The 16,298-nt window shown below is 28.9% G+C and overlaps 2 protein-coding genes across 13 annotated transcripts; one reads left to right on the plus strand and one right to left on the minus strand.

Annotated features, from left to right (window-relative positions):
- Positions 1 to 93: 93 nt before the first annotated feature.
- Positions 94 to 6,480, minus strand: LOC116777493 (uncharacterized). Of its 7 annotated transcripts, none has more exons than XM_032671062.2 (11): positions 6,155 to 6,480; positions 5,836 to 5,955; positions 5,545 to 5,762; positions 5,346 to 5,455; positions 4,671 to 4,773; positions 4,379 to 4,599; positions 4,104 to 4,305; positions 3,220 to 3,324; positions 2,379 to 2,492; positions 1,997 to 2,185; positions 94 to 1,198 (listed from the first exon to the last, which is right to left on the minus strand). In XM_032671062.2, exons 1-11 carry the CDS (start codon positions 6,230 to 6,232, stop codon positions 1,177 to 1,179), a joined length of 1,482 nt encoding a protein of 493 aa, XP_032526953.2. In that variant the 5' UTR covers positions 6,233 to 6,480; the 3' UTR covers positions 94 to 1,176. The 7 variants fall into 7 exon arrangements, with proteins under 7 accessions (XP_032526953.2, XP_032526952.2, XP_032526951.2 ...); XM_032671061.2 differs by having other exon boundaries at positions 5,337 to 5,455; XM_032671060.2 differs by having other exon boundaries at positions 95 to 1,198; positions 3,220 to 3,291; positions 5,247 to 5,455; positions 6,155 to 6,479.
- An 811-nt stretch (positions 6,481 to 7,291) lies between these two features.
- LOC116777578 (deformed epidermal autoregulatory factor 1) lies at positions 7,292 to 14,598 on the plus strand. Of its 6 annotated transcripts, none has more exons than XR_009753370.1 (6): positions 7,292 to 8,343; positions 8,608 to 8,685; positions 8,750 to 8,947; positions 10,495 to 10,727; positions 10,797 to 11,278; positions 11,508 to 11,644. XR_009753370.1 is itself a non-coding variant. In XM_032671203.2 (6 exons), the coding sequence occupies exons 1-5, from the start codon at positions 7,623 to 7,625 to the stop codon at positions 11,697 to 11,699; spliced, it is 1,422 nt and encodes a 473-aa protein (XP_032527094.1). In that variant the 5' UTR covers positions 7,297 to 7,622; the 3' UTR covers positions 11,700 to 11,709; positions 11,805 to 14,598. The 6 variants fall into 6 exon arrangements, 4 of the variants coding, with proteins under 4 accessions (XP_032527094.1, XP_032527095.1, XP_032527096.1 ...); XR_009753371.1 differs by having other exon boundaries at positions 7,293 to 8,343; positions 10,845 to 11,278; XM_032671203.2 differs by lacking the exon at positions 10,797 to 11,278 and adding an exon at positions 11,805 to 14,598 and having other exon boundaries at positions 7,297 to 8,343; positions 11,508 to 11,709.
- The last annotated feature ends 1,700 nt before the right edge of the window (positions 14,599 to 16,298 follow it).

Here is a 16,298-nt window from a genome sequence, read left to right on the forward strand (position 1 = left end):
AATGGGATGTTATAAAGAAAGGGTAAAACTTCTTCATAAAATAAAACATTATTTAATAGATCAAGTATAACAATTTATTAAGAAATGATTCACAAAATATGTTCTTTAAGCTAAATAAATCCTAATTGACTACATTGCTGACTAGATATTGAGCTTCAATTAATAACTAATCTTATACTAAATGAATTATGTCGTATATATTTTTGTAGTAAAATAATTATAACTCCATTTCATCATTTGGCATCAACACATCACTATAAGATCGATATATTACCGGAAGAATGTTTTCTTAACACTGACTTTGAATGTACAAAATTTGAATTAAGTTAAAACATATTAATAAGTTAAAACGTTTTACAATTTATAAAAATAGCTTTATAACATAATCTAGATGAAAATATATTAACAATGACTAGGTACTACATAAAAATTATAAAATTTAGTTTTTCTATACTCCAAAACTATACGAAATGGAATGTTTAAGATCATCAGACGTTAATTTAGTTGATATTCTAAGGCTAGTTTCGTTGATAATTGGAAAGATTTACTTCTTCTATACAAGACATCGGAAGAACGTGAGGTAAAAATAAATTAGAGCCACCTTCATTGTCAATGACTGACATTTGCAACATTATTCAATTAGCTTCTTAACATTTAAAACTATTTATAAACAAAATAGATATAATTAATCTATAAAGACAAGTTATTTTCTAATTCACATTTATCTATATATACCACTAAAACTGTTGCAAGTGAAAAGATCAAAATAACACATCAAAATTTTTAATATAAAAATTGGCACAGAAATATCATTCTAATTACATGATATAAACGCTATCAACAGTTTAAGAACAAAACTGTATGTCTAAATACACATAAACGTAACATTATAAAAACTTAAACACTATTTAAAGCTGGTTAAAGAAATATTATTACAACAAATAAAACTGAGATCTATCACACCTTGTATGTGTTATTTTACATAGAAGATAACAATGAACCACTGAGGTAAGTCAAACGTGTTTTTGTTTAAATCAATAAGTGAGTTATCAGAAAAACTCGTCAAAACTAAAGTATTCCAAATGTAAAAACTCAACTAAGTTCCAACAAAAAAATATATAAATAATAAATCACCACTATTTTATTGCTGATACTGGATTTCAAAATTCGATTTTCTTAAATTTTCAGGAGATTCAAACTATTCTGGAAAAAAAATATAAAATAGACGCTTTACAAAATGGCGACCTTCTAGTCGACAACAATCGAACAAAGAATTTGATTAATATAACATTTCATTAGTAAATAACTCCATCAAAATATGAAGAAGTTGTATATTGTTAGCAATATAAATAGTTTTTAATTCTACTTTCTTATAGAGGAGATGACCTAGAGATTTTGTTTCCTATATAAATTTGGTGAAAATTTAAATTGTTAAAACACAAATTTTACTTTTAAAACTTTACTTTTAGATGTTCTCTATTTATATAATAATCATATCCATTTAAATGTATAAAAATATCTTCTTTCAAAGACCTTAATGCTGTACTACAATAAACTTTCTAGAAATTTGACAAAATTTTAATGTTTCCCTAAAAAGAGTTAAGGACCTCATTTACAAAATCGTTTTTTTTAACTGAAACGTTATTTAACAAATACTTTTTAAACATTATTAGTGTTTTAAAACACCCGAAGCAAAAGGAGGTGTGTTATAAGTCTAACGTTGGTGTATGTGTGTATCTGTCTGTGGCATCGTAGCACTCAATCGGACCGACCAATTTCAAAGCATTTTTTTTTCTTCATTTCCTTGCTGTTGTTGTTCTTAGCTACATTTGGTTAATATCAGCTAAGCAGTATAAGAATATCAGCTCTTTTTAGTCTGTATCAGTATAATTGTGGTAGAGTTCTTTTTATTTAGTTACATGTTATATAATAAAATTAATAAAAAAAAATTCATCTAACACCAAAATTGTGTACAAAAGTTAGTATGCAAACTTACACTTTGGCCGTTTTATTCTTAATCTTTTGATATATGGATCCTTTAGCAATACCCGCTGGTCCCTTAGCTAGTCCCGCCGCTCCTCTCGCCATAGACGCAGCACTGCTCTTTGTATCTGGACCGTCTTGCTTCGCTCCCGGTCCGCATCTCAGTTCAGGGTTAGGGCCATTCCAAGTCATATAATCCTCCCTATAGCGAGAATAAAAACCCATTATCGAATTCCATTCTATGGACAAATTATGCAAAAAATATTGATTGCTCTTCTACAAATGTTAAAACTGAAACTGGTTTCAATAAATAAGCAAATAAAAAAAATATCTACAAGCGACAAAACGATATCTTTCTCTTCAATTTTAGTATGGCTAAATAGATTATAACATACAGAAGTAGACTGTCCTTCGGCCCCTGTCGCAGAGCAGCATTTGGTCCATTGGTAGTAATGGTGTATTGAGATTTAAATTTACTCTCGTTGTTTTGGCTTGGCTTCAAAATTGGTCTAGAAACAAGTATTCACGAAATGATATCTTTTTTTTTTTTGGAAAATATATTGGATTTAAATTCAAATATCACCTCTAAAAACCATGCACACACTTATAAAAGAACAAAACCACTATAAAATAATTTTGTTTAACGTATGTTGTATAAATAATTTTTATCTACAGGATAATAAATCATAAGAAAATTGCTAATTAAAATATGGTAATGGATATGAATATTTAAAGATGATTTTCTATTATTCCTAAATATGTAACTTCATTTCTAATGTAAACTATTTGATATTAGGCACATTTCTTTCATGTATAATAAAAAATCATCAGAATCTAAGAATAAAAATAAAAATAATGTTATTTTTACATGTACAGTAGACTTGTATATTATAAACAAACCTTTTTCTAAAAAAAAGCACACACCATTAGGAATATAATTTGAACAGCATGTGCGTTAAAATAATAACAAAATTTATATCCACTAATATAACAACGCGAAATAAATATCTCATAGTATAAAGAAATACAACACTAATTCCAAAAAAACCCTTCATATATAACATATTCACTTTAATAAAGAAACACATAGATTAAATAATAATCAAGATAAAACCCATAAACAATCTAAAGCTTTCATTACAGTCAAAAAACTGGGACGTGACGTCATGTCCGCCCCTCCGACACATTGTATACGAACTTAATTAAAATATCGCCGACTACACATGCAAGACGTACTTCAAATGTTCAGTCCAGATCTTGAGACGGCGTGGTGGCGGTGGACTCGGAGCTCGCTGCGGGCTCGGCGAACTAATGGGTGATGTGATACCGAGATTGGCCATGCTTTACAGTCAAACATTCTTTATTTTATGGATGGTAAAGTTAAACCATGTGTACATAACCTAACCTACTACGAATATGAAAATAGAACGTTGGACTGTTACTATTCACAAGATTGAATTATGTCCATTGTTTTATTGGGTACAGATTTAAAGTATATTTATTATATATTTTTCGCTGACACGATGTTACTAAAATACATATTAAGGGATTCTTCCACTTGTAGCTAATCAACCTTTACAAATTAAAATATTGAACATATAAAACCTTTGAAATGGAAAATTAGAAAATTTCGATTTATCATAACAAAGTGTTTGCATAACCAATCTCGTTCTATAGATATATTTTAGAAGATTTGCACAAATATAGTGTCAGTAATAACATAAATAATAAAAGAAACATCTATATTTCAGCAATCCTCTTTATGAGAAGCTAAGAAGCAGGGGATTGTGTAAATTAATGTAGATATACAGTTACAATTTCCTTTCAAAGAAAATGTCTACTTATATTAAGATCTTGAGCAATATTTTTATCAGACCAAATAGTTTGAAGGGTAGTATGAAAAATGTGCAATGCAGATCTGAATATGAGTTTTAGTAGTATAAATGGTGTATGAGAAAGTGTTTGCTTAATAGACTTAATTGTACAGAGCATCATGCTATGCAACTTACATGATTTCTCTTGGAAGGTCATTTTTAAATAATACTTTAACCTACATTCACCATCATTATTGTAAACTTGTACATCCCCTGTATTGCCTTTCATATATCTAGAACACTTACTCTTTAATAACAACAACATTATTTGGACATCTCATATCTTTCACTTCGGTTTTTTGGGCAACTTTAGGTGTTTCCTCTTCTTGAACAACAGCTGCTAAGATTTGTTCTGCCCTTTCCTCATTGTAATCAACACTCTCTAATGCTATAGTTACAACTTTCTCAGCTACTTTATTGTAGTATTTTTTTTGGAGTTTCTCCTTTACTAAAATATAAATTTTTATATATTATATAAATCAAATAATCAATAATTTCTCAATCAAACAACACACACATACATTCTTTTTTCTCCTCTATTGATTTCACTATTGTGACTACTTTCTTAGGTGGCTGTGGTGTGGTTTTTTCTTTCTTTTTTTGCTGTATGAAAACTGTCTCTTTTTTAGAGAAACCCATGGAAATAAGTTCTTCACTTGCCTTTTGTACATTATTATCTTTGTTAGCAAGAACATCAAGGATTAAAGTTTCCTCAGCCTTAGGAAAAACACTTTTTAAATACCTGAAAATATTTATAACAATTTAAAATTTCTATAATCATTAATGGCTTCCAATATGTAACCAATCTAATACTTGAGTTTCATTTTAGGTGATTGATGTCTTGGCGCTTGATCAGATTTTGTTGTTCCATAATAACTAGAAGCACAGGAGCCTGGCCGAAGTAGTTGTGGTGAACCTAGAAAATTAACTTGAGTTATATAGAAATCAGTTCATTCTTTTATTATTGTAGCAATAGCAAATCTAATGAGTAAACAATAATATATGATTAATTAAATATACCTTGACAAAAAAAATAATTAAAACTACATTAATTAAATGTATAGTTACATAATTACTAAACTAATGTCAAACTTTTATAAGAAAAAGTTTAAGTGCTACTAAATGTTATAAAGAGTTCATATTATATATAAATTTATTAAATAAAAAGGTTTATTTTAGTATAAAATTTAAGTAAAAAATATTGAAATCATGCTAAAGCCATGCAGTATGCGATAATATAAATCCATCCATTACCACATTTTATAAATAGACTTTAGTCATTTTACATGATGTTTCTATATAACAATATTTATATTAGATAAACATTTACATGAACAGTTATTTCACATTAAGGCCCACACTTTATAATTATAAATATACAATTCCTACCCTGGGGGGTTCCAGTGAGTGGAGTAAAGTGATTAGCACTGTGCAATGAACCAGATACCCCTTTAGCGAGTTGCAGTGCTGAATACACACCCATGGCACCTTTAGTTAAGCGTGTGGAAGACGGAGACATGGTCAGCGGGCCAGGTGTTGTAATTGGATGTTTCTCTACTTGCAAAGCACTGATGACTACAGCTTCTCGATTATAATACCTAACAAAGTAAAAGATTAATAATTCTTCAAACTGCAGATTAAGAAGATAAAGTATCAACATATATATTTTTAAACCTAATATGCATACTTTTTTAATAAAATTTTAATATGTGTTTCACTGACTGTTGGAAACATGGCACTGATTTTTGCAACTAGTGCTTCTGTATCAGAATTAAGAGTTAATGAATCTTGAAACTTTTCATTGAGATGTGATACACAACCAGGTAGAGGACTGCCTCGTGGAGTGAGACAAAGGGCCCGTCCCAATATTGGACTATCACTTGGAGTCAAAAATGCTTTGGGATCCTATAAAAAATAAATATTATAATATTTGCAATAAAATGATAATCTTATATAGGTTTTTCTAAAATTGACTCACAATGCATGGTTTCAATCCTTTTGGATGAAACATCTGTGGACTTTGTTGTGCCTGAAAAGCATGTTGCAGACGGACTGGAGAGGGGTAAGGATGTACATGATAGGGTGAGCCATGTGTAGACTGTGCAATCCAATAGTACAGACATGGATAAAAAAATCACATAGTTAAATTTTGTTTCGTGATACCCACTTATTTTGCAGCTGCTTGATAACTATTCAAAATAATACAAATATAAAATTAGAACAAAATATTGTAATAAAAATGAAAATTATCACACACATAGTTTACATTTTTAAGTTTGAAATTTTAAATAAATTACCTGCGGATGTATACAATCTAAAGCGATATGGTGAGCTGCACTTTGTATGGTCTTATGTTTACTTCTATAATCTTCCATTTTCTTATCTTTTTAAACAAGAGTACAATCCAACTGATTATCAGGAATACAAATTTATAAAAATAGTAAAAGCAAAATGCCAAATATCTTATTTTGTTTAAATATTTCCCTCCTTTTTACTCGAAAGATCTCCACAATGGAAACCTTATAAGCATATAGTAAACAGGTGACTATTTTGGAAGACCTTATTATACAGGCCCACAAGTGCAGTAAGCAACGACAACAACAAAATTTAATTTGGCCGCTTAACATTGCGCAACTACTTCAAAAAATCAATAAGTCACAAGGTTTCCGAACGTAGTTTCATAAACTCAAGACAATTATTTTAAAATTAAAAATGAAATATTTTATCTATTTCAATAAATCAAAATAATAAATAAATAATTTAATGATTGAAACAAAAATATTTATTGTCTCGGCGTGTAATCTATGGAGATGACAATAAAAGTTTTAATTACCTATATTTTTTTATGATATTTTCTGTTTTAAGTAAATGGTTGTTTGATATTTAGATATCGAGCAACCATTTACTAATAATATTAGTATTTTGCAACGTCTATATTTTTAATACTAACATATTATTATTATTATTATACAGATAATACGTATTTTACTCATAACATAATAGATAAATACTTTAAAAATGATAAAATCCATCACTGCGTATAATTACAGAGATTTAAAAGTTATATTTTTTCTAAATAACTATTGTATCTGAATTTATTGCTTACCTACTTTTTATTTCGGGACTTTCTAGGTATACGGTATTTATTTGAAGAAAATAAGACTGAATGACATTCCCATTTTTTATTTATCTGTTAACAATTAAACTGATTTACTAAATATATATTAAGATAAAAATATGTATAACGTGTACTTCGTGATTTAATATTTATAAAGTTATACATCGTTATGAGTAATATAATTTTGTTTATTTTCACTTAAATGAAAATTTTGGTATTTAAATTATGAAGTAGATTAAAAAAATTACATAATTGCCCTTTAGATATAGCTATCAAATAAAGATTTTTAGAATTAAATGACGTTTATTATGATTGTTTAATCGGTGATTACTGAACAAATAGAAGTATATTTTTATAAAACGCTCCAATCTTAAAATCAAAATTAAAATATTTTCCGTAGAGTGTAAAACAAAAATTGTATAAATTCTTTGTCTAAAGACTATTCTGGCGATAAAGAAAAATTTGAATACGCCGCCATAACGTATGCGTAGACTATCTGTTAAGACAGATTTTAATGTCATGGCGGATATTTGTGGTTTTGCATTTTCGGTACAGTTTTGGTCATTTTAATAGTTAAGAGGTCATGTAATTTATTCAAAATTCGGTCGCTACGCGAGGGGGTCATTCGGGGTGGGTGGAAGAAAGCAATGGCGGAGAATAGAAGTTCGGAAAACGTCGTTATGCCGGACATTACCGAAGTAAGCGAACCCGATCCTCTGTCGACAGCTGCCGAGCACGATACCGATTGTTCTGATGGCGATACCGTATTGTCGGCAAGTATCAAAGATACAAGACGTTCAAGCGATTCAAACGGTGTGGTTACGGTCCCCGTATCACTGCCAGTTGGCACGCTCATTACTGGCACTACATTTAATGTCATAACTTCTGACCAATTGCAACACTTTAAACCTATGATATGCGTTGATAATGGTTTTATATCAGGTGGTCCTGTACAGGAAGATATAAAGCCTACTCACATAGTAATCCAAAACACTTCATCAACAACTGCTGCTCGTGAACAAAAGAGCCATGAAACTGGTTCTAATTCCACTAGTAATAGATCAATGAGCAATAGATCATGGGTCGAAACTGCCAACATGCCTATTCTCCCCATTAGATGTAAGAACACTTCAGCAGAACTACATAAGCAAAGGTTAGGATCTGGAGGGCGTGGAAGATGCATCAAATATGGAAGTGAATGGTACACTCCCAGTGAATTTGAAGCTCTTTGTGGGCGAGCATCAAGCAAGGACTGGAAGAGATCTATAAGATTTGGTGGGAGAAGTATTCAGGCTTTAATTGATGAAGGAATATTGACACCCCATGCTACTAGCTGCACTTGTGGTGCCTGCTGTGATGATCAAACTGGTAAATTTCATCATTTATACTTATTTGTAAGACATTTTAATATTTTTATAATTTCCTATTAGATATTTGATCCCAGTATATAGAATAGAATCTGACGATTTTAAACAACTTCTCGATTAAAATAATATGAAGACAGGTCTAATTAAAGATTTTAATAGAAGATGGTTCTATGACTATGGTTCAATATGCTGTACTTCCTGACCTATTTCAATATTATTACACTCTGCAATAGTTCTAGACTTATATCACTTTTTGCAATTTTAGGAAATTTAAATTCTTTTCCAGCAATGGGACCTGTAAGACTATTTACCCCATATAAGAGGAAGAGAAAAAACCAAGATGGTAAATATTGTGTTGCTTGATATTAATTTTGAGTTTAAAATTTAACAAATTATCTTATATTAAGATATTACAGGAACAGATGAGAAGAATGTGAAAGTAAAGCGTGATACTTCATTGAGTGATGCTGAAGTAGACAGCATTCATCAGACAAGTAGCAATAGTCATTCAAAAGAAGCGTGGCAGACAATAGCTGAGGGATTGGACACAAACTCAGATTATCATTTGTTAGCAAGTCCTGAACCGCCTCCAGATATAACTGCAGGTATGATCTTAAAATACATAAGAAACACCATTTTACTACATATAATCATTTTGTTGTATTGCTTGAAATAAATTAAAAAGAAATGTAATAAAATACTTCATATATAATTTATACTATGCAATTATTATTGTATTAACTAATGTCATTTGAGCTCTTTAATTGGAATCAATAGGAATTTAATGTTTTTAATGATGATTCTTAAAAAATGCTATGCAAAAATAAATTATTATATTTGTCTTCAGCATAAATTATTTGTTGGAGATTTTTAACCTTTAAACTGTTTTTTCACTGGTATGAAAATATGCCACTGAAATTATTTATATAAATTTTAATCCTTTTGTGCTATGCAATGCTTTAGGGAAATATGGCAAATGTAACATTATATATATTTATTTGCTCAACGTGTTTTATTTATTAAGGATGTTTGATTTATTGTTTATGATAAATTAATTTAAAAGTGTTGCCAGCTGCGATAGGAATTTCTATTAAGAATATTTTAAAAGAACAAAATGCTAAGTAAGAATGATTAATAAATGCTTGTTTGTCTTATCTAATCTTTATACATTTTATGCATCATACATTATTCTTGTTGTTTATGAATTTGTATCTTTCCTAAATGTCTACCTCATTTCTTATATTTGTCTTATTCATAGACTAAACTAATATGAAAGTAAAACCATTTGGGTGATCTCAAAGAAACATTTAGGTAAAAGAGAATACCATATTGTATATACAAACTAAATTATTGAAAACAAAAACACTTTATGAATGACAGACTATAAATATTTTTTATACAGAGATTATGTATGTTCTTGCTTTTTCATATATTTTTTGTTGTTATATTACTGCTTGGCTATCAACCCTTGAAGATGCTTCCAAAATTGGCTATTGCAAATTGATATTTTATGGCATTGCTTTCTATTATATATTTGTTTATAATTTATAAAAATTATATAATAAAAAAGTTAATTGATATTTTTTTCATATGAGCTTTTAATTTCTAAAACGACTGAAGGGATTCCCAATTTTTTTATTTTACAAAACTTATAAAAATGCTGGCGAAATTTATCTTGTTTTTATAAGTTAAAACATATTTACATGAATATTTAGTTTCAAAAGCGTATTACAATTCATTTGTAACCATTATGTTAATTCCTGGTTTTCATTTTATCGTTTTGTATGTTAGATAATTAAAATTATGATGCGAGAATTAGATGCCTATCATATATATATTTTTACGTGTTTACTTAAAGTATTAAGGACTTTAAAATTTAAATAATTCTTTAAGGGTAATACTTAGAATTAATTAATTATTTAAGAAATGTTCCGTGATAGTGATGATGGTATTTCTTTTATTGCATATGCTCTTTTCAGCTTTCACTTCACTGGTTGTCATAGTAACGATCTTCTAAGACTTGCGAGTTACTAAGCAGCAGCGAATTTTTCTCTTTAAATCTTTATTACTGTATAGCCACATATAGTTTGTGCTTTTATTTTTTTTCATCCTATATTAATTGTATTGAAAAAGATTTTTTAAACTATTATAGCTATTCCGGACATGACAAAAGTATTGAAACGGCTCGAAGATATCGGTCAGAACCTTACACGGCTGTCTGGAGAGTTGAAGCAATGTGTTGAAGACGTTAAGATAATGAGCACAAGACAGATGGAGAGATTGGAGCAGGAGCGTGCCTCCGCTTTACTAGCAGCGAGTATGGATGCTCATGTAGAGGCCGAACAGGTCTCATTACATAATGTTGACGAATCCGAAGCTAAGAAGGTGGGTTTATATGTATTATCCCTACTAATAATAGAAATGCGAAAGTAATTCTGTCTGTCTGTTTACTAGGTTTTCACGTCTAAACCACTTAACCGATTTTGATGAATTTTGGTATAGAGATAGATGGAACCCTGGAAAAGGATGTAGTCTACCTCTTATCCTGTTCCCGACTCCGATCCAAAAACAACACGAATGGAACCATGAAGCGCTGTTCGGGTTCAGTGGCCGTAGTGGCAGAGAATAATTCTGATGTTCACCCGGAGGGAGTCGCGGGCAAAAGCTAGTTACATATATGATATAAATAAATACAGATCTTTCTCGTTTCTTATATCTCGCTCTGTTACCTTAAATCGTTGTGAGCTTTAAAAGAAGTTTGCGAATAGGCAGATACATACATATTATATGTGAACCGGATAACAACGTACTGTTCCTAAGATAATGAATTAGTATTATTATTACATAATATAATTATACACGAGGAAAATGGATTCATTAGGAATTGCGTACTTATAGTATACATTAATTTGAATACCATTAATACTGTCGCTGAGGTAAATACTTGTGGATTTGTTGCGTTTTTGTCTTTGCTTAAACATAACCGTAGGAATCAAATTAAATATAAAATACCGTTTCATTCAGTTTGGAAATTCAATAAATATTATGTTTGTGAGCTGAATTATGATTTTGTATTCGTATATATATATTGCTATATCAAGTCATACAGTACACATTAATGGTATGTTATATTAATATAGCACATACAACGATCTTTGCTTCTAGTGCGCAAACTGCAACCGCGAAGCTTCCGCCGAATGTTCACTGTGCCGTCGGACGCCATATTGCTCGACATATTGCCAAAAAAAAGACTGGGCTGCCCATCAGATTGAATGTCTCCGATCGGTGCCTACAATACACACAGACGCACAACAGCACCAGTCCATTATGTTAATTGTAGAAAGCCCGCATCAATAGTATACAGATGGTAATACTTCATAATAATTACCGATTCAATATGAACGCATATTTTACTTTTAATTAAAACTTTATGAGAAATTAATAAAATGTACTGTATTTCAGGCGTTTCGCATGAAACAGTTATAAAAAGAGCCTGACTCTGTCTCAACTCTAACTGGACTATTCGTTTTTGTGTGCCGGTTTCGTGTTAAACATGGATAAGTAATACTGTGTTTGACATAAGAATATTTTGGGGTCAACGAAAGCATAGAGCAATAAAAAATTATATATTTTATGAGAAAATAAATATGTGAACAGTGGTAGAATAATTTTATATTGTTGATATAACTAATAAGGCGGGTATCAAGCAAAGAAATAAATGATATAAAATTTTAGAAACTTGTAATTTATGTTTCTACTAGAGAGATAGTTTCCTAAGAAGTGTCTCGAGATACATGACTGTTTTTTATACCTTGCAGTATATCATTATGTTTTTTGTTTGATACTCACTATTTTTTAACACCCGTTTATATCAAATCTAATAACTAAACTCGTGCCTCATCTTATTGAAAATGTATACATATTTAGCTATGTATTGAATTATATAAGACGTTGTTTATAAAAAACTAAGGCTAGTCTAGTAAGGACAACCAATCTTCCATTATGACGAGAGAACTACTATTAAATGTAGTATTGTTATATTATACATTTACATTATATTTACACTTCATTAATTAAGAATGGCAAGTTTTCCGTATGAACTCAATTTAAAGATGTGTAATTTAAACTGAATAGCAATTTTTAGTATAATAGCGTTTTGATGACACCCAAGTTAGTTTTTACTATAAAGATATTTTTAGCGAATTTTTCTCAATCTTCACCCTAAATTCGATTTACTGATAATGATGTAATAGATCATGGTTTGAGAGTTGTGTAAAAGGATCGTTGTAATTTAAACACATGTTGAGTTATTTTACAAATGTATATCAATTATCTCACACTTAATGCCTTTTATATTTTATTCACTTTTCAGACACAGAATAAAATTGTAAAGCAGCTCCCACCTATACAAGTTGAAGTTATTCCATTGATTGTTGTATGTTATTTAAAACATTTACATATGTATTGACAAACATTTTGTAAATCATTGTTATACATAGAAACTTGTAGGTAAATTTTTATGAATACAATGAATAAATTGTTTTGTTGATAGGCCAAGATAGCTAACTAACTTGATATGTAATCTGTAAACCGTTATATTTTAAATGCCTACCTTATCAAGATTAATATTTTTTTAAATTATTCAATGATAAGGAGTGTGATGAAAGGACCTACTAAAAAATAAAGTGAAATTTTTGGAATGAAATGTGTTGCATATTAACAACACAAATAAAAAAACACACACATCTCGCAATAAGAATAATTAATTCTAGAAATTGATAACGTATTTTTAATGCATCACTTCTAAACGTATTTTAATAAATTAGTTGTGTATTTACAATTTATTGTATAAATTAGACAAATAATTTTAATATAAATTGATATATTTACAATAATTTTTGGGATTACATTTTATATTAGGGAAAGGGAGGGCATTTTGTCATGTCTTAAATGAGCCGTCTTCAAAAGCCGACAATTGTTGAATAGTGGTTAATGTATTGAGTAATTGATTTTAAAACTCTTATTAGCTGTTAGGTAATAGTTTTCCACACCACTAGTTTATGTATTGTTGAAGGGTATCAAGCTTTTTCACTTTTTCTAGTGTTCTCTTAACTAGTTTTATGTAATGTATGTATCTTCTGTATCTTTTAATTAACATATGACTATTGATGATTCTTGAGGAAGTTCTTGAAAGTGAGATATTAGTTAAATTGTTACTTTTTGACCACTCAAGGATGAGAGGGATTAGTAAAATTAACTTTCTAAAATGACACCGGTTTTTGAAGATAACTTCGGTCCACAACCCACATAATGTAACTGTTAAAAGAGGTTTGCTTACCATTATGTAATTCAAAATTTGCAATTTACTTTTAGGATTGAGGTAAGTGTAATATTCACCTTTTTATTAATATCATTCTTGGTATTATATAAATAAAGCATTGAAGAAATCATATATAATTTGGTAGTCTGCACATTAGTTTTAATCAACTTTACCTCAATGTTAATGGCCTTTTTTACTCAATTTTTATTGTAATATAAAAAGAATCTGTCACACAACGAAGGTGTAGAAGTTTTATGATTCTTTTTATAAATAACATGCAATTTAAGTGTGTAAGAAATAGACAGTGTAGGAATTAGGTGAAATATTTTGCTCTTTCATGATATATTAATATGTTACAATAACTCTGTTAATAATAAAAGGTAACAAATAATCATGACTATGCTAGTTTAATATCCAAAGAATATTATGTAATTCGTAGTTTTGGTATAAATAAAATCATATTTATATTCATATACATAAGTGAGTACTATTTTTACTCATCCATTAAGTAACGACTTCAAGTATTGTGCTTGTTTAAAGTTGTAGGCGTGATTGACTTTGGTTATATATTTAATTAGAATAAATATGTATTGATAGCGTGAGTACTTACTTATATTAATAGATGCTATATTCTATTTGTCTACTAGACCGTTCATAATTATTGAAATTATTAGAAATTTCATTTTGTACCCCAGTTAATTATTTATGTAAGGGTAATTGTTTATTGATATTTCAGACAACCATTTTATTTTGGCATTGGAACATTGGAGCGTTATTTTTAAGGTATACATTACAAAATTTATATCGACTACCAGCACAATGGACTAAAATTGTTGACTATTTTTTACCTTTTACTTGTTTTTAGTTATTCTCATCTCAGGTCGTTTCAACATATCGTCCTTAAAGAAATAAAAAGTTTTCTTGTTATACGCTAAATTTGATACAATTATTCAAAGACGGAATACAATTAATATAAAAATAATTATTTTATATTTTTATTTGAAATATTTATATTTTATTATTTTTAAATAAGAAACTGAAAGCCAAGTAGTCAATTTATCCAAATCATTCCATTTATTGCCAGCTTAAAAAAACTCTTGTAAAATCTTACCAGCTGGCTGTATCTTATTTTCTATCATAAAACAAATTATATTAATTAATATCTAAAACATTGTTTGTTTTGATGAATAAGTTATTAGGACGTCTGAAGGTCCCTTTCCAGGTTCATTTAAACAATAAATTTGATTTATGATTGTTCTTTTGGTCACTGAATTATACTGGTCATAAAAAGACTTATTGTAGATCTTTAGCTTTTTTCCTTTATCACTCTTATAAAACGAATGTGTGTCACATTTTATAATTGTAATCCAGTAATTTGTCATTATTCCAGTTACCTTACGATTATTTTATGTCTTACTTCATGATACGTTACGTAAACTCTACGTTACGTAAACGTATGATAAAAACGTTATATACGCTTACTTAATTTACAAAAACTTCACGTATTCTTATTAACGAAATAGGAGAAACATTGACTTGATGTTGCATTACGTGGCTTGTGATCACCCTTTAATTTTTACGTATCTGTTTTTAAAAAGCGAATGAAATTTTAAATTAGAAGCCAAAAGTTGGAACTTGTTTATGCTCTCTGTATAAAGCGTTTATTGGGATAAATTAATGAATTCCAACATTTAAAAAATACGTCTTTCATGCAAATGGTTTTGAGTCTTCTAAATATTTATTTAAGTTGTTGGTAGTTACTTTTATAATAAAAGAAGTGAAATTACCTTAATGTGCCATTTTGCAATAAATTATTTTTAAAGATAAAAATCAAATATTTTAAATATTTGTGATTTTAATAAAAAGTGAGTTAAAATTAAAAAATATAATCACTATACATGTTTCTACCTTTTAGGGAATTTGTGCTTGCTCAATAGATAAAACGTATTGATAGGAATCATTCAAACGTCTATAAAATTTGCTAGTATGACACAAATGGATTTGTTGCTTGTCTGTGAGTTTCAGTGATATTTTACTTTTTAATAACCAGGATCTCTGAAAAAACTCATAAAAGTCAACGTTAACTCAGTAGTGTAGTATGCCAGTACTTTTACTTGTATATAATTTGACCGAATTTATCTTGTCTTGACTTTACAATAATTATTAATACATTTTAAAGAAACAAATATTTTAATTACATAGTTCTTTACAAAAAACAAACGGCCACAAGACACATAGTCGTTGTTGCCGAGTTTGCTGTCAGTTTATCATTATAACAATTATTTTTAACTATGATACACAATAGAAAACTGGTTTTAAAACATAGCACCAAATACCATGAGCTTTTTCTTCGGATATAATTAGTACTCTGGTGGGTTTTCTAGTATTTTGTATAACTGGTTTTTAAAATACCGATAAGATGTTTTATTTTAATGTAATAATTGTAAACAGTTTTGTTGGATTATTTTATTGTAAGAGAGCGGGTTTAAAATTAATAAATTTTTGTTACGGCGATTCCTGATCATTTGTTGTTCAACTACCTCATTATAATTTTATAAAATCAATTTAAATAAGCAGTTTCTTCAAACTAGGATAAGTGTAAAAATGTTTTTATATTTAACTTTATTCACATGGGC

Source organism: Danaus plexippus, chromosome Z (assembly GCF_018135715.1).
Source record: "Danaus plexippus chromosome Z, MEX_DaPlex, whole genome shotgun sequence".
In the NCBI taxonomy this organism is placed as follows: Eukaryota; Metazoa; Arthropoda; class Insecta; order Lepidoptera; family Nymphalidae; genus Danaus; species Danaus plexippus.